The 20,197-nt window shown below is 52.9% G+C and overlaps 2 protein-coding genes and 1 non-coding gene across 4 annotated transcripts in view; all 3 read left to right on the top strand.

Annotated features, from left to right (window-relative positions):
* The first annotated feature begins 542 nt into the window (after nt 1–542).
* rpl10 (ribosomal protein L10) lies at nt 543–3,135 on the top strand. 2 transcript variants are annotated; one of them, XM_073028755.1, is made up of 7 exons: nt 543–589; nt 805–838; nt 1,221–1,279; nt 1,476–1,583; nt 2,288–2,426; nt 2,699–2,861; nt 2,937–3,135. In XM_073028755.1, exons 2-7 carry the CDS (start codon nt 816–818, stop codon nt 3,087–3,089), a joined length of 645 nt encoding a protein of 214 aa, XP_072884856.1. In that variant the 5' UTR covers nt 543–589; nt 805–815; the 3' UTR covers nt 3,090–3,135. The 2 variants fall into 2 exon arrangements, with proteins under 2 accessions (XP_072884856.1, XP_072884857.1); XM_073028756.1 differs by lacking the exon at nt 543–589 and having other exon boundaries at nt 814–838; nt 1,227–1,279.
* On the top strand, nt 2,460–2,596 carry LOC140716098 (small nucleolar RNA SNORA70). The gene has a single exon (XR_012096242.1). It is a non-coding gene; the product is annotated as a small nucleolar RNA SNORA70 (small nucleolar RNA).
* A 12,740-nt stretch (nt 3,136–15,875) lies between the features above and the next one.
* LOC140716067 (protein FAM3A-like) overlaps nt 15,876–20,197 on the top strand; it is a 28,194-nt gene continuing 23,872 nt past the window's right edge. The window contains exons 1-2 of the mRNA XM_073028754.1: nt 15,876–15,943; nt 16,423–16,479. Coding sequence (XP_072884855.1) covers nt 16,467–16,479 — 13 coding nt within the window. The 5' untranslated portion in view covers nt 15,876–15,943; nt 16,423–16,466. The remainder of the gene's footprint in view (nt 15,944–16,422; nt 16,480–20,197) is intronic.

Genomic DNA, 20,197 nt, shown 5'->3' with positions numbered 1-20,197 from the left:
CTGTTTAATGAAATGCTAAATATAATGGGCAGAGGTTTTCACTGGACATAATACAGATCGTATTATGTAACCTCCCCTGAGGCCACGTCCACCCCGAACCCCTGTCAAGGAACACATTTGGTTCTATTTCTGAAAGTTATATTGTTCAATAAGCCTTTAAGATGATTAAAACTGTTTAGAAATTTTCTGCCCCATAACGACGGCCACATCTTTCGCCAAGTCCCTCAGCCGCCATGTCAGGGCACGTCATCAGAACGGCTTCCGCCCCGCTAGCGTCACTTCCGGTAACTCTGCCCCTCTCCGCGCATACAGCCCCACTTCCGCCACTCCGCCAACTGCCCCACATCCGCCGGATGGCGATGAGCTGCCGTTTGGATGACGTCTCGAAACTCCGATTTTATTTTAAATAACGAAACTCCGCGGACGGACCCGAGTGCGGGCGCGATTTTCGTTCAGATGCTGGGGTTTAAAAATATAATGGTATCGGTGAAGGCGAGCCGGCGGCGGAAGTGAGGCGTGGCCGGAAGTGGGCTCGGGCTCTTATAGGCGGCGCGGGCCCCGTGTGCTCTCTTTCGCTGCGGAGCGCGAGGTGAGCGGAGCTCGCCGGGTTGTTGTGTGTGTGGGGGGGGGGAATAAAGCTGTCTCCATGGAGACCGAGCGGGACTGGGGAGGGGGTTCGCATGGTCACGGTGCGCGGGGTGGGCTATGGAAGGAGTTTCCACGGAGGCAGAACGGGGTTTTTGCGGGGGGGGGGGGGGTAAGAAGCTCGCCGACGTCACTAATTGATGTTAATCTCTTCCACAGCGCGAGGCACGATGGGCCGCCGACCCGCGCGATGGTGAGTGGGGGCGGGGCTATTGGTTGACCGCAGGACCGATGTGGGGGGGGGGGTGGGTGGGGGTTAGGGGGTCACGTTCCTCAACCCACAGGCTACCCGGAAGTGGGGCGTGGTTTGGCCCCAGGACCATTCATGGGAGATCGAAGGGTCACGCTGGGGTTGAGTGGGGGACGGGCTTTGGATGCAGGATCATTTGGAGGGAGGGAGTTGAGGGGTCATGATTGGGACCACTCGTGGAGGAAGGGGCTATGTGGGCCCCAGGACTGACTCCTCAGGGGAGATCCTGGGTGGAGGTGGGGGGGGCAGAGGGGTGGAAAGAGGACAGTGGTATGATGGGCCAAGAGGTCAGGCACTCTTTAACAACTAACTCCCTGCATCTCAGTTACAGATACTGCAAGAACAAGCCGTATCCCAAGTCACGGTTCTGCCGTGGTGTCCCAGGTATGTATGCTGGGAGAGGGTGGAGAACAGTGCCATTTGCATGGGTGTGAAGGGAATGGTGAACCAGCATACCTGGGAACAGGGGAAGTTGCACTGAGGGATGGTGATCTGGGTTACAGGGGCAGTGCTTGGTCACGTGGGGTGGGTGTGCATGGCTGGGTGAGACATCATTCTCCTCTCCTCCTTACCCCCCCAGACCCAAAGATCCGGATCTTTGACTTGGGCCGCAAGAAGGCCAAGGTGGACGAGTTCCCGCTCTGTGGCCACATGGTGTCCGACGAGTACGAGCAGCTGTCGTCTGAAGGTGGGTGAGGGGTGTGCGGCCGGTCAGTCGGTGGGTCTGTGACACTTGGGACCAGACTGTTCAGGGGCAAAGTTTTTCTTCCACTCGAGGGGCTGCTGCCCTGTGTAATGGCCTATGTGTGGGCAGATACAACTGGTTCTGGTCCCTTTCCCATTGGTGGTTTGAACATAAACAGTTATTGTTAAACATAGAATAGTACAGTACCTTTGGCTTGCAATGTATGAGCTTTTAAACTAATTGTAAATCAACTGATCCATCCTTCCCGTGTAGTGTACCATTCATCATATATTTCTATTTAAGTTAAATACCCTTGGTATATCTGCCTCAACCATCACCTGTGGCAAGGCGTTCTACACCGTCACTACACTCTATTTTAAAAAAAACTTTGCCCCTATACTTCACTTAAATCATTATAAAAAATGGGCTTGTTTGTATTGGTCATTTCCACCTTGGCTGTCCACTTGATCTCTAATCCTGGAAGCCTGGTAAATCACTCCAAACCTACGTCTCTCCTATAATGAGGTGACCAGACCCAAACACAATATTGCCAGTGTGGTCTAAGCAGGGCTTTAGAGTTAGGTTCAGCATCTTCCCCCGCCTTGGTTGTCTTCTTCCCACCCCTCCTCGACTCTTGTTGGTCTCCTCCCCCTCTCTTGCCCCATTACCCGTCAATTCCATTTACCCACTGTCTTCCCCACCCCCAGCATTGGAGGCGGCCCGTATCTGTGCCAACAAGTACATGGTGAAGACCTGCGGCAAGGACGGCTTCCACATTCGTATGCGGCTGCATCCCTTCCACGTCATCCGCATCAACAAGATGTTGTCCTGCGCCGGAGCCGATAGGTGAGGCTTCCTCCCGTCTCCTCCCCCGACCGATCGCAGTCAATTAAGCCGACCGGCTCCCATCACAGTTGGGTACCGGTGTGCAATGGCTGCGGACAGCAAGTCTTTGGTTGTGTATGCGCCCGGCTGTGATTCAGTGCCGGGCGTTTAAAGGGACCTCTGGGACACGGTGATAATGGTCGCTGGATGGGGTGCATGGGGAGGCTGGTCATTGGCTGGTTGTGGTCAGATTTTGTCAGGGTGTGAAGACTGATTAATCTTCTCCATTCCAGGCTTCAGACAGGCATGCGGGGTGCGTTTGGGAAGCCCCAGGGCACCGTGGCCCGGGTAAACATCGGCCAGGTCATCATGTCAGTGCGCACCAAGACACAGAATAAGGAGCACGTCATCGAGGCTCTGCGCAGGGCCAAGTTCAAGTTTCCAGGCCGGCAAAAGGTGAGGGGTGTTCAGGGGCTGGTGGGACGGGGTGTGTTCTCTGGCACGTTCTCTAACTCTTCCTTCCCCCGTCAGATCCACATCTCCAAGAAGTGGGGTTTCACAAAGTTCAACACAGAGGACTTTGACGGGATGGTGGCAGAGAAGCGGCTGATTCCTGACGGCTGTGGAGTCAAATATATCCCCAACCGGGGTCCACTAATTGCCTGGAAGGCCCTGTATGCGTGAGAGCAGAGCCTGCCCTTTCCACTGAATAAACTGTTTGATCCATCTCTTCCCCGAGTCTGACTGACTTCCACAGGGTGACTGGGGTGGGATTGTGTTGGTGTGTCGCAGTCTATTCGTGGGGACTGGCTGGGCATGCGTGAGGAGATGTGTGCACAGTCGCGTTTGCAGTTCTGACTGGCGTACTTAAGGAAGCTCCACAGGATGTTACTGGGACTGAGGGTTTCATTTACAAGGAGAGGCTGCGACTGTTTTACATGGTGTGAAGCAGGCTGAGGGGTGTAGGTGAGGTGGATGGTCGCGGTGTTTTTACCCCAGAGAGCAGAGGTTCAAGGTGAAGATGAAAGATTTAAGTGACCTGAGGGGGTGGTGGGGATGTGGGACGAGCTGCGGGAGAAGGTCGTACGATGAGTACAATCGCATTTTTGAAAATGCTTCGACAGGTACGTGGTTTGGGGGGGTTTCGCCTTGAGGCAAAGACATGGGCAGAGTTGGGGCATTTGGCCTATTAAGTCTGCTCTGCTATTCCATCATTGCTGGTTTATTTTAGCCCCAACCACACTCGTCTGCCTTCTCCCTGTAACTATCCCCTTCCTGGCTAATCATATCAACCTCCTCTTTAAATACATGGTGTCTTGACCTCCAGCCATCTGTGGCAATGAATTCCATAGATCCACCACCCTCTGGCTAAAGAAATTCATGTCTGTCCTGAAGGCTAGCCCTCAATTCTGAGGTGCTGCTGTATGGTCCTAGATTCCCCCACTGCTGGAACGTCCTTTCTATGTTCTCTCTATCCTGACTGGTGGTGGGGGGGGGGGGCAACTTTTATAATGGCATGGGTCAATACCATTAAGCAAGCGGTCAGTGCACTCCAGGTTGGGAGCCCTGCATCCAGACCCTTCAATTTTCAGATGGGTTTCAAGTTGATTTACACCCCCCTCACCCTAAATTGGGGCGAGGAAGGTCTAGCGTGGACAAATATTGAAGGTGTTTGAGGAGGTGCTGCACATGAGGCAGCTTGGAGCCTGTGGTGTTCCACAGCGGTCAGTATTGGGGCCACTTTTTTTTGCATTGTATGTCCATGATTTGGATGATGGAATTGATGGCTTTGTGAAGTTTGAGACAATACGAAGTTGGAGGGGGAGAGGGGAGTTAATGAGAAAGTGGAGAGGCTACAGAAGGATTTGCAGGTAAGATTGGGCAAAGAAGTGGCAGCTGGAATACAGTGTTGGGAAGTGCATGGTCAGCTCTTGGGGAGCAGGAATAAACAGACTTCTCAATGGGGAGAATTTTTTTAAAGGGGGGGGGGTACAAAGGGACTTGGACATACAGCTTTTCCTGAAGGTTAATTTGCAGTTTTCAGTTGGTGGTTAGGAAGGCAAATGTGATGTTAGCATTAATTTCCAGAAGGCCAGAATACAAAATCGAGGAAGTTATGTTGAGACTTTATTTATAAAGTACTGGTGAGGACTGACTTGTATTGTGAGCAGTTTTGGGCCCCTTGGCTGAGAAAGGATCTGCTGACTGATAGTGGAGAGGGTTCAGAGGAGGTTCACGAGAGTGGTTCTGGGTTATATATGCAGTGAATGGTGGCTTTCAGCCTGTACACACACACTGGAGTTTAGAAGAACGTGGGGGGGGGGGGGTGTCATTAAATCCCATTGAATGTTGAAAGGCCACAATACAGTGGATGTGAAGAGGATGTTCTCTTGTGGGGGGAGTCTAGGACCAGAGGGCACAGCGTCAGAATAGTCAGGCATCTATTTAGAACAGATGAGGAGCCATTTCTTTATCCAGAAGGTGGTAAATCTGGAATTCATTACCATAGATGGTGGTGGAGGCCAGGTTATTGAGTATATTGGGGATTGATAGGTTGATGGTTAGGCAGGAGGATGGAGCTGAGGGAAATGGATCAGCCATGATAATGATGCAGCAGGCTGAATGGTATCGTCCTCCCCGTCTGGTGGTCAGCGTGGATGAATTGGGCAGAAGAGTGTTGTAGAACTGACCTGCGAACAGAATTCCCCCCCCCCCCCCAACTGTCCTGACCGCATGAGATGGTTTACCCTCAGTTTTTCTATCCAGTCACTTCCCTGCTGTGTCCATTTTGTCCTGTATGAGGATGCCCAAGTCCCTTTGCACCTTGGTCTTGAACCATTAGATGTAAGAGCAGAATTGGGTGAGTCTCCCACCATTTCATTATGGTTGATCCATTTTCTTCCTCAGCCCCAATCTCCTGCCTTCTCCCCATATCCTTTTGTGCCCTGGAAGTCCATGAGAGACAGGAGCAGAATTAAAGTAATCTGCCTTTATTCCTTCTACCAATGCATTTCCCTATATATTTCATCTGCCAATTTGCCTACGCTCATGAGTCATGCAGACTCCTTGCTTCCTCAACTCTACCTGCCCTTCCACCTACCTTTGTATCATCTGCAAACTTGCCCACAATGCTGTCTGAAATACACTTTATTGAGTACACTTGTTCATTAAATATACATCTAATTGGCTAATCATCTGCACAAAAGCTAACTGACATGGTCAAGCAGTTCAGTTCAGACCAAACAATGGCTGAGCAGTCAGAGGAGAACAGCCAGGCTGGTTCAGGTAACACAACACAGGGCAACTAACACAGAAAACCACAAGTTACAGTTCTGGTGTGCTGAAGAGCATCTCTGAATGCATAAATTAAACGAAGTGGTTGGGGTACAGCAGCAGAAGACTGCGAGTGTGCGCCCTGCCACTTTATTAGGGGTACGGGAGATAACAGAGTGGCCATTGAGTATAAAATGGAGTCCTGCAAACACCACTAGTGCTAACCACAAAAGGTCCCCTTTAATAACGCTCTTTGCCTTTTGCCACTTGACCAATCCTCTATCCACACTAGAATCACCAGTGTAATGCTGTGGGCCTCCGTTAAACAGCGTCATGTATGCTGTCAACCGTCTTCCAAAAATCGCATCATCCAATGACTCTTGTCTCACCTGTCTGCTACCTCCGCAAAGAATTTCACCAGATTAGTCAGGCAAGATTTTCCCTTAAAACCATGCTGACTCTGGCCTATTTTATCATGCATCTCCCAGGTACTCCAAAACCTCATCCTTGGCTTGTTTCTTCTCAGCTGCTGAGGTCAGGCTAACTGGCCTATAATTTCTTCTCTTTTGCCTCCCCTTGAAGAATGGAATGACATTTGCAAACTTGTCCTCTAGAATCGAGCAGAATCTAGTGATTCTTGAAGTCACCAATATAATGCCTCCACAAACTCTTCCAGCTACAGTAGTGTTCTACAGTGCTGTAGAATTTTCTCTATTTCTGCATAAATATGACTTAAAATCACGACTGCTCAGTTTGGTCTGAACTGAACTGCTTGATCACATCAGTAAGCTTTTGTGCAGATGATTAGCCAATTAGATGTATATTTAATGAACAAGTGTACCCAAAACTAGATAAAAAGAACCCAATTGAATAAAAAGCACAAAAAAACATTATTGAGAAAAATAATCCACTAATACCTGTTATTTGTTGGAAAAAGTATGTGAACCACATGGTAATGCCTTCTACAAAAGCTATTTGGAGTTGGGTGCTCCGATCAATGAAATGAGATTGGAGAGGTGCCTTGCCCCATAAAAAAGACCTCGAAGTCAGGTTACTGACAGCCTGCTCTTCTCAAGAAAGATCTCGATGTGCACCATGCCTCAACCAAAACAAAACATGGAAGAAGGATGGTGTTCATGGAAGGACATCACGGAGGAAACTACCGCTCTCCAGAAAAACACATTGCCACACATCTGAAGTTTGTAGAAGATGAGACAAAAGTTGAACTTTGTGGCAATATGTTTGGAGGGAAAAGGGCATTGCACACCAAAACCAAAACCTCATCCCAACTGTGAAGCACGGTGGAAGGAGCATCATGGTTTGGGGCTGCTTTGCAATCCAGGCCCAATCTTGAATTCAACATTGTATTAAGACATTTTACAGGGGCATGTCAGGGTAGAGGTCTGTCACCTGAAGCTTAAGTTGGATAATTAAGACAATGATCTGAATGACGAGTAAATCAACAGCAGAATGGTTAAAAAGAAGAAAATCAGTGTTTTGGAATGGACGAGTCAAAGTCCTGACCTTAATCCTATAGAAACATTGTGAAAGGATCTGAATCAAGCGGTTCATGCAAGAAAGCCCACCAACGTCCCAGAGACTTTTGCAAACTTGAGACAAGCAGCAATGTTCTGTCCCCTTAGTTCAGTCCCTTCACACCTACATCCATGACTCTGCACACGCTCTGGATCTTTTCAACGATTTCAGGTTCCCCGGCCCCCATCATCTTACTATTATGGATGTTTAGTGCTTGTACATCTGCAACCCCCTCTCCCCACCAGGAAGGCCTCAAAGCTCTGTTTTTTTTTCTGGACACCAGACCCAACCAGTTCCCCTCCACCACCACTCTCTTCTACCTCGCAGAGCTTATCCTCACTCGAAATAATTTCTCCTTTCAAGATTCAAAAACTTGATTGTCATTCCAACCATCCATCAGCTCTGCAGGGCAAAAATGAGACAGCGTTTCCCATAAACAAACGCAACAATAAATAGTAAAAACACAACAGCCACACGTCGGTTAAAATCAAGTTATAAGTGTCCAGTGCAAGTTAAAAGTGTCCAAAGCAGAGTCGGGTAGAGCAGCTATTTAGCAGTCTGACTGCCTGTGGGAGGAAGCTGTTTAGTAGCCTTGTGGTTTTTGTTTTGATGCTCCTGATGGCAGAAGATGGTGTAAGGGGTCTTTAATGATGTACCGTCATTTCGCTCCTTCCACATCCTTCAAGCAAAAGGTGTAGCCATGCGCACTCACATCAGTCCCAGCGATGTCTGCCTGTTCGTTGGTTACGTGGAACAGTCCACGTTCCAAGCCTCCCGCACTTTCCTTACGCTACAGCGATGGCTGTATTGGTACTGCTTCCAGCATCCGTGCTGAACTTGTCGATTTCATCCACTCTGCCTCCAACTTCCAGCCTACCCTCCGCCACCTCCCTCTCCGTTCTCTACCTCTCTCTGTCTCCATCTCTGGAGATGTCATAAGGGGACGTGAGACTGGACCCAAATGCAGGACGCAGGCACTGAAGTACTGGGGGCAGGACGGGACAAGCTGAAGGATAGGACAAGGTGTGGAGACCGTGGAGCTCCGAGAGATCTTGGGGTCCAAGGTGGCCTCGAGGCTTGGCTGGAGGCTGGGTTCTTGGGACTAGGAATGCTGGGAGGACAGCCCCCTGGGCGGACTGCAGAACCCCTGGGCAGGACACGGGGGCCTGGGCAGGTCGCGGGGCACAACCCATTGGAGGCGAGGGATAGGAAGGGGGCAGAGTCCTCCGCCGGGCAATGGCAATCTGGCCTGGCTTACCCGACGGAGGCAGGGGGTAGTAAGGGTGCTCAGTCCAGGGTGACTTCAAGACTCACTGTGGCCGGAAGACTCGGGCGGGCTACGGAGCAGCCCGGTCCATCGCTCACTCACAGAACTCGTCGTTTACGGTGGAACTCCAAGCCGGGATGGACAGGATGACCCCCCCCCCCCCCATACTCAATCTCAGAGCCCCTTATATTCACAGCCAACCGAAAGCCATCAGGTGCGCCTCCTTGAGCCCGAACATGCTAAGATGATCCTCAGGTGTGACTATTTGAGTTCAAGGCGAAACGAGGGGCGGTCGAAGGATCCGGAGTCCGCGGACCGGGTCAAGAACCGGACCATAACAGGAGATGGCTTATCTACCGATGTCTATTATAAACCCACGGACTCTCGCAGCTACCTGATAGATAGATAGATACTTTATTCATCCCCATGGGGAAATTCAACTTTTTTCCAATGTCCCATACACTTGTTGTAGCAAAACTAATTACATACAATACTTAACTCAGTAAAAAATATGATATGCATCTAAATCACTATCTCAAAAAGCATTAATAATAGCTTTTAAAAAGTTCTTAAGTCCTGGCGGTAGAATTGTAAAGCCTAATGGCATTGGGGAGTATTGACCTCTTCATCCTGTCTGAGGAGCATTGCATTGATAGTAACCTGTCGCTGAAACTGCTTCTCTGTCTCTGGATGGTGCTATGTAGAGGATGTTCAGAGTTATCCATAATTGACCGTAGCCTACTCAGTGCCCTTCGCTCAGCTACCGATGTTAAACTCTCCAGTACTTTGCCCACGACAGAGCCCGCCTTCCTTCTTCTTAATGCTTCTTAATGCTTCCTCCCCAACACGCCACCACAAAGAAGAGGGCGCTCTCCACAACTGACCTATAGAACATCTTCAGCATCTCACTACAGACATTGAATGACGCCAACCTTCTTAGGAAGTACAGTCGACTCTGTGCCTTCCTGCACAAGGCATCTGTGTTGGCAGTCCAGTCTAGCTTCTCGTCTAACTGTACTCCCAGATACTTGTAGGTCTTAACCTGCTCCACACATTCTCCATTAATGATCACTGGCTCCATATGAGGCCTAGATCTCCTAAAGTCCACCACCATCTCCTTGGTCTTGGTGATATTGAGACGCAGGTAGTTTGAGTTGCACCATATCACAAAGTTCACGCCCTGTTACTTGTAAAAACACCACCCCTTTCTCTCAATCCCTCTGCCTCTGCTCACAGGGTGAGGCTTTTCATTCTAGTATGAAGGAGATGTCCTCCATTTTCAAAGAAAGGGGCTTCCTTCCCTCCACCATCAACGTTGCCCTCAACCTCATCTCTTCCATTTCACGCACGTCTGCTATTACCCCATCCTCACCTGCCACCCCACTAACCTCCACGTCCAGCACATAATTCACCCTAGCTTCCATCATCTCCAATGGGATCCCACCACCAAGCACATCTATCCCTCCCCCCCATTTTCTGGATCGCTCCCTACGCGACTCCCTTGTCCATTCGCCCCTCCCCCACTGATCTCCCTCCTGGCACTTACCCTTGCAAGTGGAACAAGTGCTACACCTCCTCCCCCACTATCATTCACTCCTTCCAGGTGAGCAGACACTTCACCTGTGAGTCTGTTGGGGTCATATACTGTGTCCAGTGCTCCCGGTGTGGCCTCCTGTCTGTCGGTGAGATCCGACACAGATTGGGAGACCTGCCCTTTCCCCAGACACCTACGCTCAGCCTGAAAAACTGGGATCTCATCCATTTTGATCCCGCTTTCCATTTCGATATGTCCATCCACGGCTTCCTCCGCCGTCGTGGTGAGGTTGGGGGAACAACACCTTATATTCCCGTTAGGGTAGTCTCCAACCTCGATCACATGAACATCGATCTCGAACTTCCATCCAAACGAGATTTCTTAAACTTGGCCGGGCCGGGGGCTATCTTCCCCCCGATTAAGCTGCCAGCCGAACCGAGGGTTACAATTGTGGGGGATTGATTCCGTTGGATGCTGTGTGATTACCCTGAGAACTGAACCAGTGGGGTCGATACTCGTACTCGGGATGAATTGTTAATTCGCCTGTTAATTCGATTGTGGGCGGAGTGGCCGGTGCAGCTCCCCTTTTAATACAGACCAGCGCTGAGGGGGCGGAGGGTTCTGTCGTTCCTGAGGGGTGAGGGGAAGGAGTGGTCGGATTTGGAATGTCTACTAAGTCCCCACCCCTCAGGGGAGAGTGAGATTTCCGAGGTAGTATCCGCCCTTACCTCTCTGGTACATAAAGGCAAAAGTAGCCAGGTTCAAAGTCCCGGTTCTGGAAGCCCGTTCTCTGGAATTACGCCAGCCCGAAAGGAGTGGGAGACTTGGGCGGAGCGGGAATCTCAGTTCTTAGCTGAGTGGCCGTGCGCTGATGACGCACAGCGACGGGGATTGGCTGAAAGTTTGAATGGGCATGTCAGGTGACGTTATCCCGTAGCCAGCACTGGACAATGCTTTTGGCCCGACAGCAAGCCCATGGTGCGGTTTCAGAACGTGCGTCAGGAGAAGGGGAGAAGCTTTCTGCTTCTATTTTTCGGCTAGAGCGACAGCTAAACTGCTTGCGGCGCAGAGGGGTCATTCAGGCGGCTGGGGCGGATCAGTTAAGAATGGACCAAATAGCCAGGGGCGCCCGGACCCATGACCGGATTTATTGGGGTCTCCGACAGTCTCGTAAGACGCGCCCCCTTCATCTTTTGTTGAGCTGGTCACAGAGATACGGGAAAAGGGAACACGTCGGAGGCGCGGGAGGGCACCGTCAGCAGGGTACAGTCCTTGGTAGTAGCCCCCTGCGGTGAAGTGACCCCCCCCCCCTAGATTGCTTACCCCGGAGAGCGGGTAGAGGAGAATGTGACAGAGTTGAGAGTGGAGATATGTCTGCTGTTATCAGCGGTTGTGATTTACCCCCCATATGATGGAGCTGATGGGGGGCGGAGGGCTGACCATGCCTGCATAAAAGCATGCAGACATGGTCAAGAGGTTCAGTTGTTGCTCAGACCAAACAACAGAATGGGGGAAGAAATGTGACTTTGACCGTGGAATGATTGTTGGTGCCAGAGTATCTGAGAAACTGCTTATACTCAAAACAGTCTCTAGAGTTAACAGAGAATGGTGCGAAAAACAAAACAAAACACATCCGGTGATTGGCAGTTCAGGGGGTGAAAAAGCTTTGGTAATGAGGGAGGTCAGAGGAGAATGTCCAGACTGGTTCAAGCTGACAGGAAGGTGACAGCAACTCAAATAACCACACGTTACAACAGTGGTGTGCAAAAGAGCATCTCTGAACACACATCACATCCAGCCTGGAAGGAGATGGGCCACAGCAGCAGAATAGACAATAGGTGCAGAAGTAGACCATTCGGCCCTTCGAGCCTGCACTGCCATTCTGAGATCATGGCTGATCATCTACTATCAATACCCGGTTCCTGCCTTGTCCCCATATCCCTTGATTCCCCTATCCATAAGATACCTATCTTGAAAGCATCCAGAGAATTGGCCTCCACTGCCTTCCGAGGCAGTGCATTCCAGACCCCCACAACTCTCTGGGAGAAGAAGTTTTTCCTTAACTCTGTCCTAAATGACCTACCCCTTATTCACCATGCCCTCTGGTACTGGACTCTCCCAGCATCTGGAACATATTTCCTGCCTCTATCTTGTCCAATCCCTTAATAATCTTATATGTTGCAATCAGATCCCCTCTCAATCTCCTTAATTCAAGCGTGTACAAGCCCAGTCTCTCTAACCTCTCTGCGTAAGACGGTCCGGATATCCCAGGAATTATCCTCGTGAATCTACGCTGCACGTCCTCTACAGCCAGGATGTCCTTCCTTAACCCTGGAGACCAAAACTGTACACAGTACTCCAGGTGTGGTCTCACCAGGGCCCTGTACAAATGCAAAAGGATTTCCTTGCTCTTGTACTCAATTCCCTTTGTAACAAAGGCCAACATTCCATTAGCCTTCTTCACTGCCTGCTGCACTTGCTCATTCACCTTCAGTGACTGATGAACAAGGACTCCTAGATCTCTTTGTATTTCTCCCTTACCTAACTCTACACCGTTCAGATAATAATCTGCCTTCCTGTTCTTACTCCCAAAGTGGATAACCTCACACTAATTCACATTAAACGTCATCTGCCAAGTATCTGCCCACTCACTCAGCCTATCCAAGTCACCCTGAATTCTCCTACTATCCTCATCACATGTCACACTGCCACCCAGCTTAGTATCATCAGCAAATTTGCTGATGTTATTCTCAATGCCTTCATCTAAATCGTTGATGTAAATCGTAAACAGCTGTGGTCCCAATACCGAGCCCTGTGGCACCCCACTAGTCACCACCTGCCATTCCGAGAAATACCCATTCACCGCTACCCTTTGCTTTCTATCTGCCAACCAGTTTTCTATCCATGTCAATATCTTCCCCCCAATGCCATGAGCTCTGATTTTACCCACCAATCTTCTATGTGGGACCTTATCAAATGCCTTTTGAAAATCGAGGTACACTACATCCACTGGATCTCCCTTGTCTAACTTCCTGGTTACATCCTCGAAAAACTCCAATAGATTAGTCAAGCATGATTTGCCCTTGGTAAATCCATGCTGGCTCGGCCCAATCCTATCACTGCTATCTAGATATGCCACTATTTCCTCGTTAATAATGGACTCTAGCATCTTCCCCACTTCTGATGTTAGGCTGACAGGACGAACGTACACTCAGTGACCTCAACACTGAAAGGCTCCACAACCTACAGACACACTTTCAAAGACTCTGCAACTCATGTTCTCTGTATTTAATTATTAGTGACTTTTTTTTTTATTATTTGTTATTCTTTTTGATTTGCACAGTTTGTATTGGCGCATGGCCTAGTGGATAAGGCGTCGGTCTAGGCACTTAACCACACATTGCTCTGCGACGACACTGGTGCCAAGCACCTCTGCTTGAGTCCTAGTGCCCTTCCCTTGGACAACATCGGTGGTGTGGAGAGGGGAAGGCTTGCAGCTTGGGCAACTGCCGGTCTCCCATACAACCCTGCCCAGCCTGTGCCCTGGAAACCTTCCAAGGCGCAAATCCATGGTCTCACGAGACTAACGGATGCACAGTTTGTCCTGTTTTGCATACTGGGTACACCTTGTTTGTCCTTGTTCTGTCATAAGGGGACAGGAGGCTGGACCCAAGTGCAGGGCGCAGGCACTGAAGTACTAGGGGCAGGACAGGAATAACTAAACGATAGACAAGATGTGGTGACCGTGGTGTGCATAAGGGACGTGACATTCAAGGTGATTCTGGGGTTCCAGGAGAGTCTTAGAGTTTAGGCAAGGAGGATCCCAGAGTTCAGGTGGGCAAGGCAGGATCTTGGAGTTCAGTGGGTGGGCCACGTAACTCCTAGGCAGGGCCCAGACCTCCCAGGTAGGAACACGGGGGCCTGAGCAGGTCACAGGACACCTGGGTAGGTTACAGGGCACAACCCATCAGCAGCCAGGGATGGAAAGGGGCAGAGTCCCCCCGCCAGGCAACAGCAGTCCCAGCCAGGCTTACCCGATGGAGGCAAGGGATAGGAAGGGAACTAGGTCCAGGGTGACTGCCAGACTTACTCAAAAAAACTCATCTTTAACAAGGGGCACTCCAAGCCAGGGTAAGGGTAACTGTAACCACCACCACTCTACAGTCCCAGAGCCCCCTATATACACCACCAGCCGATGGGCATCAGGTGCGCCTCCTTGAGTCCAAACAAGCCACGATGATCCACAGGGTGTGACTACTTGGGCTCAAGGGCGAAGGGAGGGATGGCTACATGACCTGGAGTCCGGAGTTCTGCGGACTGGATCAAGAACCGGAATGCGGGCTCCAGACCGGACCATAACATGTTCGTCATCTTTCATTGATTCTACTGTATTTCTTTGTTTTACTGTGAACATCTGCAAGAAAATGAATCTCAGGGTGACGTATACAAACTTTGATTATAAACTTACTTTGAACTTTGAGTCTTTAGTGCCAGGAACAGACTAGAGAGAAGACACAACAGAGCCATGGGATGGGCAGTGGGGGGGGGGGGGGGGCGGGCAGAGGAATGCAAAAAAATCTTTATAATATTAATAATATATAAGTAATATTGAGAACATGAGTTGTGAGAGTCCTTGAAAGTGAGCCCGTAGCTGTGGAATCTGTTCATCGTTGGGGTGAGTGAAGTTATCCACGCTAATTCAGGAGCCTGATGGTTGAGGGGTAATTATTGTACCTGAACCTGGTGGTGTGGGACCTCAGCCTCCCGTACCTCCTTCCTGATGGCAGCAGTGAGAAGAGAGCAGGGCCTGGGTGGTGGGGGTCCGTGATGATGGGTGTTGCTTTCCTGAGGCATTGCCCTTTGAAATTATCCTGGGTGCTGGGGAGGCTGGTGCCCGTGATGGAGCTGGCTGAGTTCACAACCCTCTGCAGCTTTTTCTGATCCTGTGCAGTGGCCCCTCCATACCAGACGGTGATGCAAACAGTTAGAATGCTCCCCACGGTATACCTGTATAGATTTGCTGGAGCGTTTGCTGACGTATCAAATCTCCTCAAACTCCTAATGAAGTATAGCCGCTGTCTTTCCTTGTTTGTAACTGCATCAATATGTTGTCCTCAGAGATATTGTCACAGAGGGTACAGGCAATGGAGGTGCTGGACAGTGCAGAACTGGGCACAAATGCTGATCTAAGATACTTTCCTAAACATTATCAGCATTGTGCGCTGTGTCAAATCTCATCCCATATGCTCCTCTTTCTGGGATCTACTTAACAAGATCAGACTAAGGGTCAGAAACTTGTAAAATTAGCTCCACCAAGGCTACCAGCCTCTGTAGTATCCAAGATATCTTCAAAGAACGATGCCTTAGGAAAGTAGTGTCCATCATTAAGGGCCCCCAACCACCCAAATCATGCCCTCTTCACAGTGTTACCGGGAAGGAGGAACAGAAGCCTGAAGGCACACACTCAGCGATTCAGGAACAGCTTCTTCCTCTCTGTCATCTGATTCCTAAATGGACATTGAATTCATGAACGTCACTTCAATACTTTTTTAAAAATTTATGTTTTATTTCACTACCTATTGAACACAACTATTTAGTGGACATGTATGTCGTTAATGTAGCTCGGTATTTTTTCTATACTTATTTATAATGTAGTTTATTGTACTGCAGCCGAATAGTTAACAAATTTCACGACATATGATTCTTGATCTTCCTCGACTCCCTGGGCCAGACGCAATGAGACCTCCCAGCCGCAGGGGCGCGGGGAGGCGCTGCTTCTCATCCGAGCAGGGGGGGGGAGGCTCTCGGTCCCGCCCCCAGCTTTCTTTCTATGGGACGACGACCAATCGCGGGTGGCGGGGTAGGAAGGAGGCGTCACTTCCGTCCCGCTGCTGGCAGGAGGACGAAGCGAAGACGCCGCCGGCTGAGGTACTGTTCACCGGAGCGAAGCGGGCCGGATTCCGGCCGGCGGTTCACCGACTGACCGGGGCCGCCACTCCAGCCGTATCAAACCCCCACTGAGCACCGAGACCGGAACTGGCCCTCCTCCCCCGGGACCATCCCCCGCCACACCCCCCCTTCCCCACCCCACTGCCCGGGTCCGCAGGATCGGGTCGCCCCATCGCCACCTGGGGCATCGGGTCTGGAGTTGCCCCCTCCTCTCCACCTGCCACTGGAACCGGTGTCGCCCGCTCCGGGACGCTGGGAGCCTCCACTCCCCCCCGGACCATTGGCACCGTGTCCGGTCCGGCTCCCCTCCCCGACAGCGAGAGTGATGTGAACAGGATTTGTTTTGAAATCGAAGAGATTCCACCTTGCTGCTGATGACCTTTTAGGTGTGTTGTCCCAGGTTTCGGCTGCTGCAGTCTCCCCTGTTGCACATCTGACCTGTGATGTCTGCCCCACAGGTTGACTGCTGGTGCAGGCTTCAGCCGTCCGCCCAGGTGCCACGATGAGGCTGGCAGGTGAGTGAGCACTTCAGCCCGCCCCTTGCTTTTCAAGTTGTTACACCAGTACGCGGGCAAGATCGCTACCTTCTTCACTGTGGCCAATTAAAATCTGCGCCAGTTTACATGTGTACTGTCACTGTTTAACACAGATACAGTACCGGTGGGGACGGGTCCGTCACTGTGTGACACCGGGGTACGGTACCGGTGGGGTCGGGTCTGTCACTGTGTGACACCGGGGTACGGTACCGGTGGGGACGGGTCCGTCACTGTGTGACACCGGGGTACGGTACCGGTGGGGACGGGTCTGTCACTGTGTGACACCGGGGTACGGTACCGGTGGGGACGGGTCCGTCACTGTGTAACACCGGGGTACGGTACCGGTGGGGACGGGTCCGTCACTGTGTGACACCGGGGTACGGTACCGGTGGGGACGGGTCCGTCACTGTGTGACACAGGGGTACGGTACCGGTGGGGACGGGTCCGTCACTGTGTGACACCGGGGTACGGTACCGGTGGGGACGGGTCCGTCACTGTGTGACACCGGGGTACGGTACCGGTGGGGATGGGTCTGTCATTGTGTAACACCGGGGTACGGTACCAGAGGGGACGGGTCTGTCACTGTGTAAAACCGGGGTACGGTACCGGTGGGGACGGGTCCGTCACTGTGTGACACCGGGGTACGGTACCAGAGGGGACGGGTCTGTCCCTGTGTGACACCGGGGTACGGTACCGGTGGGGACGGGTCTGTCACTGTGTGACACCGGGCTATGGTACCGGTGGGGATGGGTCTGTCACTGTGTGACACCGGGGTACAGTATGGTGGGGACAATTCTGACGCTGTGCAACACCGGGGTACGGTACCGGTGGGGACAATTCTGACACTGTGCCACACCGGGGTACGGTACCGGTGGGGATGGGTCCGTCACTGTGTGACACCGGGGTACGGTACGGTGGGGACGGGTCCGTCACTGTGTGACACCGGGGTATGGTACCGGTGGGAACGGGTCTGTCACTGTAACACCGGGGTACGGTTCCGGTGGGGGGACAATTCTGACACTGTGCAACACCGGGGTACGGTACCGGTGGGGATGGGTCCGTCACTGTGTGACACCGGGGTACGGGTACCGGTGGGGACGGGTCTGTCACTGTGTGACACCGGGGTACGGTACCGGTGGGGATGGGTCCGTCACTGTGTGACACCGGGGTACGGTACCGGTGGGGACGGGTCCGTCACTGTGTGACACAGGGGTACGGTACCGGTGGGGACGGGTCCGTCACTGTGTGACACCGGGGTACGGTACCGGTGGGGACGGGTCCGTCACTGTGTGACACCGGGGTACGGTACCGGTGGGGATGGGTCTGTCATTGTGTAACACCGGGGTACGGTACCAGAGGGGACGGGTCTGTCACTGTGTAAAACCGGGGTACGGTACCGGTGGGGACGGGTCCGTCACTGTGTGACACCGGGGTACGGTACCAGAGGGGACGGGTCTGTCCCTGTGTGACACCGGGGTACGGTACCGGTGGGGACGGGTCTGTCACTGTGTGACACCGGGCTATGGTACCGGTGGGGATGGGTCTGTCACTGTGTGACACCGGGGTACAGTATGGTGGGGACAATTCTGACGCTGTGCAACACCGGGGTACGGTACCGGTGGGGACAATTCTGACACTGTGCCACACCGGGGTACGGTACCGGTGGGGATGGGTCCGTCACTGTGTGACACCGGGGTACGGTACGGTGGGGACGGGACCGTCACTGTGTGACACCGGGGTATGGTACCGGTGGGAACGGGTCTGTCACTGTAACACCGGGGTACGGTTCCGGTGGGGACAATTCTGACACTGTGCAACACCGGGGTACGGTACCGGTGGGGATGGGTCCGTCACTGTGTGACACCGGGGTACGGTACCGGTGGGGACGGGTCTGTCACTGTGTGACACCGGGGTACGGTACCGGTGGGGATGGGTCCGTCACTGTGTGACACCGGGGTACGGTACGGTGGGGACGGGTCTGTCACTGTGTGACACCGGGGTACGGTACCGGTGGGGATGGGTCCGTCACTGTGTGACACCGGGGTACGGTACGGTGGGGACGGGTCTGTCACTGTGTGACACCGGGGTACGGTATGGTGGGGGACAATTCTGACGCTGTGCAACACCGGGGTATGGTACCGGTGGGGACAATTCTGACACTGTGCCACACCGGGGTACGGTACCGGTGGGGATGGGTCCGTCACTGAGTGACACCGGGGTACGGTACGGTGGGGACGGGTCCGTCACTGTATGACACCGGGGTACGGTACCGGTGGGGACGGGTCTGTCACTGTAACACCGGGGTACGGTACGGGGGGGACGGGTCTGTCCCTATGTGACACCGGGGTACGGTACTAGTGGGGATGGGTCTGTCACTGTGTGACACCGGGGTACGGTACCGGTGGGGACGGGTCTGTCCCTATGTGACACCGGGATACGGTATGGTGGGGACAATTCTGACGCTGTGCAACACCGGGGTACGGTACCGGTGGGGACGGGTCCGTCACTGTGTGACACCGGGGTACGGTACCGGTGGGGACGGGTCCGTCACTGTGTGACACCGGGGTACGATACGGTGGGGACAGGTCTGTCCCTATGTGACACCGGGGTACGGTACCGGTGGGGACGGGTCTGTCATTGTGTAACACCGGGGTACGGTACTGGTGGGGACGGGTCTGTCCCTATGTGACACCGGGGTACGGTACTAGTGGGGATGGGTCTGTCACTGTGTGACACCGGGGTACGGTACCGGGGGGGACGGGTCTGTCACTGTGTGACACCGGGGTACGGTACTGGTGGGGACGGGTCTGTCCCTATGTGACACCGGGGTACGGTACTAGTGGGGATGGGTCTGTCACTGTGTAACACCGGGGTACGGTACCGGTGGGGATGGGTCCGTCACTGTGTGACACCGGGATACGGTACCGGTGGGGATGGGTCTGTCACTGTGTGACACCGGGGTACGGTACCGGGGGGGACGGGTCTGTCACTGTGTGACACCGGGGTACGGTATGGTGGGGACAATTCTGACACTGTGCAACACCGGGGTACGGTACCGGTGGGGATGGGTCCGTCACTGTGTGACACTGGGGTACGGTACGGTGGGGACGGATCCGTCGCTGTGTGACACCGGGGTACGGTACCGGTGGGGACGGGTCCGTCACTGTGTGACACCGGGGTACGGTACCGGTGGGGACGGGTCTGTCGCTGTGTTACACCGGGGTACGGTACCGGTGGGGACGGGTCCGTCACTGTGTGACACCGGGGTACGGTACCGGTGGGGACGGGTCCGTCACTGTGTTACACCGGGGTACGGTACCGGTGGGGACGGGTCCGTCACTGTGTTACACCGGGGTACGGGTACCGGTGGGGACGGGTCCGTCACTGTGTTACACCGGGGTACGGTACCGGTGGGGACGGGTCTGTCACTGTAACACCGGGGTACGGTACCGGTGGGGACGGGTCTGTCGCTGTGTTACACCGGGGTACGGTACCGGTGGGGATGGGTCTGTCACTGTGTGACACCGGGGTACGGTACCGGTGGGGACGGGTCTGTCACTGTGTGACACCGGGGTACGGTACCGGTGGGGATGGGTCTGTCACTGTGTAACACCGGGGTACGGTACCGGTGGGGACGGGTCTGTCACTGTGTGACACCGGGGTACGGTACCGGTGGGGATGGGTCTGTCACTGTGTA

Source organism: Hemitrygon akajei, chromosome 24, assembly GCF_048418815.1.
Source record: "Hemitrygon akajei chromosome 24, sHemAka1.3, whole genome shotgun sequence".
In the NCBI taxonomy this organism is placed as follows: domain Eukaryota; kingdom Metazoa; phylum Chordata; class Chondrichthyes; order Myliobatiformes; family Dasyatidae; genus Hemitrygon; species Hemitrygon akajei.
This window is presented reverse-complemented; position numbering and strand designations above follow the sequence as displayed.